Genomic DNA, 11,188 nt, shown 5'->3' with positions numbered 1-11,188 from the left:
CTTCAGGGAAATTAAGTAACAGATGCAAATCAATGGCAGAACTTGGAGGAAAGTTTTAATTCACCTGGAAACATCCACAGTACACGATTTTATTTTTATGCTATTCATACTGTATTTTTCACCTATGTACACATTTTTTTGTGTGTCCTGTTACTCATTCTGTTACTTCTAGGCAAGAAAATTCTCAGACTCACTACATAATAATGCTCCAAAGAGGATATTTTCTTTCACTTATACATAAGGAAAAGCCAATTGTGTTTTTTGTTTCTGCAGCTATAAAATTAAGATATGACCATCTCTCTCATACACAGACACTTAGAAGTATTGAGACTAATCTCTGTGAAGGTGGTAGGCGAAATGTTAAAAATCAAAATCAATATACACCTGAAACTAATATGACATTGAATGTCAACTATACATTGATTTAAAAAAAAAGCTTATATTATAAATCAATAAAAGTTAGCTAAACCTGATGCTTACAAGGATAACGTCTCTTTTCTTGTTGTAGACCTTTGCTTCTTCTATGGAAACAAGACAACTTCAGCGTATCACTCCCCAAAATTCTGTACCCAAAGGGAAGCTTTGTGCTCATTTCAATAGGAATTTCACTTTTGCCCTCAGTGGAACTGTCATAGCTCTTGGGTGAGACGTTCACCCTTCTAATCTCTGGAGCATTGTTCATATACTTTACTGCATTTCATTTCTGTCCTCGACTTTTAAATCAAAGTCAATAAATACAATTGTTGACCTTAGACAGTTCTGCTCTGGTCTATCTAGTGACATTCTACTTACCTCTTCTATGATTTTAGAGCCTAATAAAATTAGCTGACCATACAGGAAAGAATGGACACCTCTCAAGCGGACCTGTCAGAAAGATTCAGGCTGGGACTTACACTGTAGCAGAGTTACAAAGCTCAGAGAGGAAGATGGCTGGGTCCTACAGCATCTCACCTGGAACACTGAGAGGAGTAACTGGCTAATTAGAAAAGAAGAGTCACCACCATGCAAAATTTTAATTATGACCAATTTTATTTCATAACTGCATTGTTGGGCACTTCATGGTAGTATGTAGTTCATCCAAGATTTATGTTTGCATATTTTTCAAAAAATTCCCCAAACAATACTTTTATGTACAATGTCCTCCCAATAGTAGTCAACTTTAGAGATGATTTATACTGTAGCCTCAAGGATGCAAGAACAGTGAAACAAATCTCAATGCTGGGTAGGTCTTTACAGACACCTGTCACCCTGTCTGGCAAAAAGCTCAAGATTTTCAGTCCTTTTAAACAGTTATTCATTTAAAGCAAAAGAAATAAGCTTTGGGAAAGTTCCGTTTTAACCTCTCATGTACCTTAATGCATATTAAGTTGTAGACTTCATGCAATTCATACTTGTTTGCTGTTTTAGGCACTGCTGTACGTACTAAATCGTAACAGATTCAAGAAATCTTGTTTTGGGTATAGGATCACTGAATGGTTCTCAAAATAACCACATGGAAGTTACACTACCTGAAGGATGGTGCGTTGAGCATGCACAGAGTTCAAGTTCGGTCCTGTCCTAAACATCGCATAACCAACCAGAGGGTGGATTTGTAAGGTACCTCATTAAGGTTCTCATCTGAGAAGTGAAATAACACGGAGACAAAAGAGACCTAGAGGTTTCTCACATCAAAGAGGTAATAATTTGTGACTTTGCAACCTTTTAAGATAAAAGATTGTGTATTTTAAATTACTTAACTAAAGTATGGTTTGAAGAAAACATAGCTTTCTGGATATAAAGCATCTACTTGACATTGCTGCTCAGTACCTTGTTTAATTTTTTGGTATGTATGCATATCACATCGAGAGCTACAGATTTTCCACAGTGCTTTTCTGCCTCATTCAAGTATAATAAAAGTAGAAATCTATAGAAGCTCTAACGTTAAACAAACTGTACATTATACAAAAATTAACTTAATTTATAGACAGTCAAGAAGTATTGGCAATGCCCTTTATAAATCTTACCAAAGATTCATCACAAAGGATATTACAATCTACATATGTGGTCATCACCATACAAATGCCATTTAGATTTATGTGGTACAGAACTGAATATTTGTTAAATGTACACATGTAGAATCAGCATTTAGCACTATATACATTTCTTTTAAAGTAACAGTATTGTCAATACTAACCTAAGGTTCAGGATTTTCTTATTGCATATTTGTGGTTGCTGAGGCAGTTAGTTATGATACAATAATGCAATATCCATAATTATTTTAAATAAACAAAAACATTTCTCCTCCCAACAATATAATTTTTTCTAAGATCACATAGAACATTGCTACATACAGCTTTACACAAATACTGAAAAACATGACCTTAAGGTATCTGCTAGAAAAGCAGATGTGCATATTTATATGAACTAAATTATGCAGGAAAAATATTGCACAAAATCCTATTATTTTCAAAATAAAATATGCTTTTCTAAATACACGATTCCCTATATCTTGACCGAATAAAAATGTTAACCAGTTTGCTCAAAGCAATTCTGCCTCTTAAGTCAGCTTTAAGAAACAGACACTAACAAAGTTATCAGGCTCGACACAGGAAAGACGTGGGTCCTGACACAGAATCTGTAAAAGCTATTTCCTTATATTAAGAAGTGCTTTGGGGAATTAGATTTGGATATTCATTCACTTTCTGAAATTTGTGTTCTGACTTACAAGTATCTACCCAGAGTTAGGGTCTTTTATGCTAAACAAATTTATTCATGAAAATAATCTTTTCCTGAAATTCCAGATTTTCTAGATGAGAAGGAAGATCTACTGCTGATTATGAGAATATTCACAGTTTTCTCCTCTTGATCAGGAGACTACCTCTTCATGTTATTTAAGAAACAACTAATTCATGAACATTCCTGAATCCCATTATAAGGATATTAGCACAGAATCTGAACAACAGCACTGTTAAATACACTTTTAATTTAAGAGGTGGGGACAGGGGAGGCTGTTTCTAGAGAAATGCTATTATCAAGATAAAGACAGTAAAAACTAGTTTCCATCAACATGCACCTACACCCTCAGTTAATCCTAAAGTAAGTAAAGTGGTCTAATGATTACAAAGGAGCATCATGCCATTCTAGAGCTCTGTGCTGCCTGGTCAAAAGATTGAGCATAGTGGGGACAGAGAATCAGAGAAACAAGGACACTTAGTTTCTAAGAGCTTCTAAGTCTGTCCTTTAAAAGTAGGTATCTTAAAATAGCAGCATTATTATATTTGTTAAAATAATAAAGTTAATGAAATTAGAAGTGGTACCGTGGTTCTATACTTAGAGCATGTTTTAGATTAAGCAGCTTTAAAGGACTTCTTTTTTTTTTTGGTGTTAGAACCTTGGGCTAACAGAGATTTGTCATTTCTTTCCCTAATTGGTTCCTTCAGAGCAGGGGCTATGTTACTTATTTTATTTCCTTATATCCCCAGTTACTGTACCTTGTATACGACCCGTACAAAGGGTCGATAAATATTTCCTAAGTGCAATGAGTTAGGAACAGAAAAATCATCCTGCTATGTTTTGGTACCTTCCTAAAATATGCTAAAGTAGGTAACCATCAAAATTTACCACTTAACAACACGTTGACCTAACAAAACAAGAGCTCTTAAATTCACACATGACTCTTCTATCTCCCCCTGAAATATCATAGATGCAATATTTAAGGACCCAAAAGATAAAAGCTAGAGTGGAATTCAGGGAGAATCATGACGGTTTAGAGGCCACATAAAAGATGGCGCACGATAGCCAAAGACTTATTCATTTATACAACTCTGGCAGAACAGGTAAAGCTTCTTTGAAAAACAAATTCAAACAGCAGAGGAGTTTATACAAATTTTTCATTTAGTTATAATAGAAAATATGAACATGGGAGAAAATAATACTTTTGTTTGTTTCAGAATTCACCTTAATTTCACTTTATTCTCCCTATATCCACCATAATACTGGGAAGTCTAGTTTAAGAGCAGACTGAATACTCAAAATATTAATGATTTGAAATACTAATACTTTTGGATTAGTAGTCTCTTGGATAGTAGCTTTCTGGATTTTTTCCAAGAATAACATGTAGAGCTTTTGTTTTTTAACAGAATATAAAAGCTGATTTTGCATGTTAGAATAAGGCACAGGTCCAGTTCAAAAATACCTTGATGCAAATATCCTTGTGAGTGGCCTCACGGCAACAGTCTTGTAGTCAAACATCTCATGAGGTGATCAGATGATAGAAGAACCTACATTTCTGAGGCCACGATGTTCATTAAGCAAATGTACTAAAACTCCAATTTTACCTATGCTACACTCTCAATTATCTCATTCTTCAGACTATGAATCCTGAAGGAAAACATGCATTTCAATAGTCATATTAAAAGACTTTTTCTTTTTAAAAAATCACCAAGAAATATTTGCCAAGCAGATTAACCACCGGAGTGACCTTTTTTCCTTCTCATTTAAAACAGCTCTTCTGATAAATCCACATGCTTTGACAAAGTGAAATGGAATTTTGTAATGAGTGGATAAAGGCAAAATTTGACAAGAACCATGAGTCTTACTTTTGTGTTAATAAAATAAGAATTAAACACTTTTTTCCTTAATATACACGACTCCCTCCTTATAAGGAAAACAAGATTTGTCTTCCTTTACAAACATGAATAAATAATTGTCCCCAATAAAACATATCTGTTTAGATTTTGGAATGTAGCTTAGAAAAGAAAAAAAAAATTGGTCATTTTCTTTAAATTATTTAAAGACTGACCTGGATAAATATTTTTAAGCAATGTTTTTAACAAATCTCCTTCTAGGGTTTTTTTTAACTGAAAATTAAATTCTTTCAGTAAATATTTTAGGGTACAGTCCTGATGGGGCTCTTGAATGGTTTCTCAAACAACTTTTCTAAAATGACAATTTTTAAAAAATAATCATGATTGGGGATGTACAGGATATATATTGAATATACAAATACCAAATTAACCATAACACCACTGTTTTTTTCCCTTTATTTTTTCCTGTCAAGCTAGCCTATCATGAAGCAGTCAATGCACGATGCCTTCTGAGATGAATTTCAATGTTTAGCAGTGAATTTGAAGGAGAAGAGACGAATCTCCTATGCAGAAGGATTCCAAATAATTTTTGTAGATACTCCACCCTAAGGGAGAGGAAGCATAAAGCCCTACTCCTTAGGTCTGGGCTATATACTGTGACTTCCTTCCAAAGACTACAGTATAGAAAGGGAGGGAAAAGAGCATAGAGGAAAAACCTGATGAACACCACCTCAGCTAGGTTATCAAAGTCAACATCAACATTCACAAATCATGCTGACATTATGTACCTTGGGTATGATGTAATGAAAATGACCTTTTACTTCTGTAATCTTCTCCCCCAAGCCCACAGTCACAGTGTAATCATGAGAAAAACAGCAGACAAATTCTAATAGAGGGACATTCTATAATATATTCAACCAGCAGATCAGTACTCTTTAAACCTGTCAGGGTTATCAGAAACAAGGAAAATGAGAAGATGTCCCAGCCAAGAGGAATCTAAAGACACATGACAACCAAATGTAATGTGGTGTCTTGAATGGGATTCTGGAAGAGAAAAAAGACATTAGGGAAAAACTAAGGAAATCTGAATAAAGCAGGGACTATCAATACTGGTTCACCAATTGTGGCAAATGTACCATACCAAAGTAAAACATTAATCATAGGGGAAATTGTATGCAGGGACATAATGGGGACTCTCTGTACTTTCTTTGTAATTTTTCTGTAGATCTAAAACTTCTAAAATATAAAGTCAATTATTTTAAAAAGTAAATTTGCGATGATAAGAAATGTTTTGAATTATTAGTTAAGAAAAAAAAAACAAAAAACAGGAACATTTCTTTATCAGGACAGTTCGTGTTGCATTTGGCTTTCTGGGGCTGGATTCCTAGATAGCAAAGGCATACAGAGAGACTGAAAAAATTTTAAAGTGTCTCATTTGTAAACAGAAGTCATTAATTTCACATTGTAATTCAGCACTTCATATATTTCACTGAGTGAAAGGTAAATGTGTACCTTTATACGTTTTGGAAAACATGGCTGCAGTGTCCACAAGAGAGCTTTTAAATTTTGAAAAATGAATTTTGTCCTTGATTCAACGAATAGAAAAAGGCATTATTGCTCTGCAGAACACTTATAACTTATCCTTCAAAATTTACAGGTAATTCCATAAATTATTAAAGTATGCTAAATATAGGCTTAGGATTAAGGCAGTTAGTGGGTCAACAGTTTCAGCAGTTTCAGGCTAGTTTTGATAAGTTTTGATATCCTGACCAGTTCATGCTCTACCAGATTAGTAGGGTCGCTACTGGTTATGCGCAAGGGTTATATATGCATATTAGTTTAAATAAAATGAATGGCATTAAGCACCAAATACTGGGAAATCATGTTTGATATATACTTCCAATATACATACAAACTAGTACCTGATTTAAGAGCACAGTAGAAGAATCAGCTTTACATTTAAAAATCAATTGATAATATATATTCACGAGATGAATGAGTGGAGAAAATGTATGTTCCAAATGAAAAATAACTTTTAGACAGCACTAAGAACTGTCATTCCCACAAATAATTCTGTTTACTATAGAGATTACAAGGAATCCTAAAATGTCTCCCTAGAAGCTTGGATGCAAGTGAGTGACTCTTAATAGTTGATTTAAGGGTGGTTTCCACGCGTGTTTTCTTCTGAAATGTTTAAGTCTTGCTGGAAGGCAGATGTTATATGACATAACGACACCACTTCATGAAGCAGTCCAGAATCTTCTGAAGTCTCTTTGGCTTCTTTCCCTTCTTTCTCCCAAGGAACAAAAGTAGATGAATGTCGCCCAAGGCTGGGTGTAAGCAGATCGTCTGAAATCTGGCTTAGTGTTTCTTTCTTTTCTGTTTTAGCTTTTTCATTTTCGGAAACTTCAGGAGAAGCGAGCTGGAGATCCAATCCTGAGGCAGAAGCTGGCTTTTCCATGACCGCCGGCTCCCTCATATTGTCAACATTGAGGTATTTTTCATTGTTTTCCTCTTTCAGGATAAACAGAGAATCTGTCAGACCGCTGCAGGAAACACGCTTCCGGGGAGAGGGAGGAAGGTGTTTGCCATGGAGGGCACTATCATCTTGCCCGAGATGCCACTCTGCTTGATCACCAGAACCACTGCAAAGCAGGGCCAGATTATTCTCACTGGGTGCATTGGATGTATTCTGAAAGAAGAAACAACAAATTCAGAAAAATTTTAATGAGATTATGTTACATGAGCATTTTTTTTCCATTTTGAAATAAAATATTAATATCTTTCAAGGCTGACAACTGGGAAGTCCCCCCCAGAGGAAATACAGCGTTAATTCTGAGCACCTGCAAATGGCTCTGTTAACAAGAAAATACATAAACATATACAATTTTTTATTTATCAATTATACTTCAACAAAGCTGAAAAGGTAAATGAAAAAAACCTGCCAACCCCAGCCCCTCAAAACCCCCAAATAGACCAACTACATCAAGCCAAGTTCTGGAATTACAATCACCACAGGGTGGCCATTACTCATACTTCCATCTCTTGTGTTTTTAAAACATTTATTCCACTATGTTTAAAACACTCTTCATTTTTGAAGCAATATAATGAAAAACTACTTGAATTGAGACATTTCTTAAACATATTTTCAAAGATCCAGGAAATATGGAAAAAAAGTGGGAACATTTCATACTTAAAAAATTCCCCAGAAAAGACAACTATAAAACTAGATTGTAAGAGAATATTACGGCTTGATAAAAAATTTTTCCAATGAATGTCAATAACCACCAGAACTGGATACATAAATGGGAAAATACAGAATTCTGAAACTAGAAATAATTCTTAATTATTAAATTTTCTCATATTTTTGAAGAGTTGACTACTTCCCTGTTAGAGGTTAAATGCTTTGACCAACTAAGATTATAACATGAGGCAATTCACACCAAAGGGTAAGAATGTTTTCATTTAATTTTTTAAAATAGATTTTTATTTATTTGAGAGAGAGAATGAGAGAGAGCATGAGAGGGGGGAGGGTCAGAGGGAGAAGCAGACTCCCTGCCAAGCAGGGAGCCCAATGCGGGACTCGATCCCGGGACTCCAGGATCATGACCTGAGCCAAAGCCAGTTGCTTAACCAACTGAGCCACTCAGGCGCCCCCTCATTTAATTTTATAGGCTGAAAAAATCAACTAACCGTAGGTTTGTAATCAATATCATCCATTGATCTGAAGAAATCCAAGCTCTTCGCTGCTGCTAGCTTTCCTTGGTCTGAGCTGTGTGTGCTCAATGTGTCTAAGATTTCTCCTAGGAGGTCCATTTCGCCTGAGTAAGGACTCTTTACTCTTGTTTCAACGGAGTCATCACTTTCATAAAAATAGGCAGAAGCTTCTTCTCCATCTTCAGAGGACAACCTGAAGGAAAATGAAGCATGCATTAGCAGTCACTCCTACACGCTCACACACCTACACATGTATGTGAGCAACCTCTCCCCAGTTACATTCCATCAGTGAGAGAGTCTTAAAACCAAAGTGCTTCTCAGCAGAACAACAACAAAATGGTGAATTGGTTCACGGCAAAATTCTTTACAGTGATGTGTGTATGCCAATTCAAATACAGGAAATTTTGAGTATGTGCACTAAGAAAATACAAACAGATAGCTATGGGACCTTACTCAATCTGGAAGCCAAAGCAGTGCTTTTCACACAGTCTAGTTCTGTGGGATTTGGGACATTAGCCTTAGAAATAGTAGATGGAACTTCTGGAAGGCTTGCTATAGCCTGAGTTCACTTTCAATATTTGTGTGGTTTTCCCTTTATTTATTCATTCACATATTTTAGAGAAGAGTGCATATTCCTTTATATAGACAAAGATATACTTAATGGAGAAAAAAAGACTGTCCATTTTGTCACCCCCATATAAGTTTAAATTGTTTAAAAAAACTAAACGCGGGGCGCCTGGGTGGCTCAGTTGGTTAAGCGACTGCCTTCGGCTCAGGTCATGATCCTGGAGTCCCGGGATCGAGTCCCGCATCGGGCTCCCGGCTCAGCAGGAAGCCTGCTTCTCCCTCTGACCTTCCTCCCTCTCATGCTCTCTGTATCTCATTCTCTCTGTCTCAAATAAATAAATAAAAAATCTTTAAAAAAAAATAAAAAATAAAAAATAAAAAAAAATAATAATAAAAAAACTAAACGCTATTGTTATTGCCCTTACTTTATGGTGAAATTAATTTTTAATACTTTGTATTAAAATTTCCTCTTCTGATATCACCACAGATTTAAAGCCCTCCCCTTCCCTAGCTTGTTTTAATTGACTATTATCACTGTTGCTGCCATTTAACCTGCCCCTCTTCATGAGCAGGGTAGGGGTCGAACTTAGGTGGGCTCCTATTTCCCCTTTAACACTATCGCAGATATTTCTGTAGGCCTTACCGCTTTCCAAGAACAAGATATTTCAGGTCTAGCTTGCTTTCCCATCTCAAGATTCATCCCCCATGAGACTCCAATGAGCACTGGTTAATTTTGCTGAAGAACACTGCAAGGGAGCAAAATCTGATCTCTAGGAGTGTACATCCTTTGATTATCTTTTGAAATCCTAAAATGTCTGCCTTTCAGCCGCAACACTTAGCAGGACAGTAAAATCCATCACGACTTACTTGCTCGCTCTCTCGTCATAGTCATCATCATACAGAGCACCATCAAGACTCTTAAGAGGTCTTTTTAAGCGTGCCTAGAGGGAGGAGTTGACCATAAATTGGCATTAGTAGTTAAAATAAGTCTTTTTCATAAATTTTAAAGGAACAATTTGATTTGACAAGAACGCTTTTAAGAGAAATATGAATTCAGGATTTTTTAACATTACTCAGTAACTTGACAAGCTGTGCAGTAAGAAGGGGAGGGAATCAGGCAATACTGATGTCAACACTTACAGCTTAAACCAATAGACAAAAAACAAATCACTGGATTGAATACACACACACATACACACACACACAATGATCTAGTCTGTTAGTCCCTGGTTTAAAAATACTTAATTTGTAATCAATTATATCCCCATGCACTTATCCCCTAGCTTCAATAATCATCAATATTTGCCCATCTTGTTTCTTTTATCCATCTCCCCAATTATTTTAAGGCAGTACTTCTCAATACTTAATGTGCATATAAATCTCTTGGAGATCATGGTAAAAATGTAGATTCTGACTCTACTGGGTTTTAAGGATGAGGCCAGAGTTTCTGCATTTCTTTTTTTTTTTTTAAAGATTTTATTTATTTATTTGAGAGAGAGAATGAGAGAGAGCACGAGAGGGGAGAGGGTCAGAGGGAGAAGCAGACCCCCTGCCGAGCAGGGAGCCCGATGTGGGACTCGATCCCGGGACTCCAGGATCATGACCTGAGCCGAAGGCAGTCGCTTAACCAACTGAGCCACCCAGGCGCCCAGTTTCTGCATTTCTAACAGGCTCTTAGGTGAAGTTAGTGCTGCTGGATCTGAAGGTCCCTCACTGAATAGCAAGGTTTTGAACCGAATGCTAGACAACCTATCATTTCACCTGTAAACACTTCAATATATCTTTAACAGATATCATTATCTTCCCATACAAATTAACAATTATTCTTTAATATCCTCTATTCTCAGACCATTCTCATATGCCCTTATTACCCCTAAAATATTTTAGTTTGTTTATGTGGACCAGAATCTCAACATGGCTAACATTATTTGGTTGATATGTCTGTCAAGTCTCCTTCAGAGACTATCAGTTACACCTTCCCCATCCTTTGTGTCATTTGTGGCCTTGAACATGTGATTCTTATCCTCTTCCTATAAACTTGGCAGTCACATCTGGAAGCTTGGTTAGACTGTTTCTGGTTTTTTGTTTTTCTCTGTTTTTGGCAAGAATATGCTACATGTGTTTGAGATGTGTTTTTTTTTACTGCATCACACCAGGAGGTACATCATGTTAAGATGTCTCACGTTGGTGGTACTAAGATCCATTAATGGCTTCAGGATTCAGGTTGGCTGATACTATCCATTATGAATTTTCTTTCACTTGATGGTTTTAGCATCCTATGATAGTCCTTGGGTAAATTAATTATGCAGAAGGCGCTCCAAAATTACGTTTTTCAAACG

The 11,188-nt window shown here is 36.0% G+C and overlaps 1 protein-coding gene across 1 annotated transcript; it reads right to left on the bottom strand.

The window, feature by feature from the left end:
* Positions 1-1,010: 1,010 nt before the first annotated feature.
* On the bottom strand, positions 1,011-10,328 carry LOC118014244 (DENN domain-containing protein 1B-like). The gene is made up of 3 exons (XM_035010394.1): positions 9,717-10,328; positions 8,259-8,475; positions 1,011-7,257 (listed from the first exon to the last, which is right to left on the bottom strand). The coding sequence occupies exons 2-3, from the start codon at positions 8,379-8,381 to the stop codon at positions 6,721-6,723; spliced, it is 660 nt and encodes a 219-aa protein (XP_034866285.1). The 5' UTR covers positions 8,382-8,475; positions 9,717-10,328; the 3' UTR covers positions 1,011-6,720.
* Between the last annotated feature and the right edge of the window lie 860 nt (positions 10,329-11,188).

The sequence above is a fragment of the Mirounga leonina genome, unplaced genomic scaffold, assembly GCF_011800145.1.
Source record: "Mirounga leonina isolate KUSES-001 unplaced genomic scaffold, KU_Mleo_1.0 Mir_154, whole genome shotgun sequence".
In the NCBI taxonomy this organism is placed as follows: domain Eukaryota; kingdom Metazoa; phylum Chordata; class Mammalia; order Carnivora; family Phocidae; genus Mirounga; species Mirounga leonina.
Note: the sequence above shows the minus strand (reverse complement) of the source record. Positions and strands in the feature narration are given on the sequence as shown.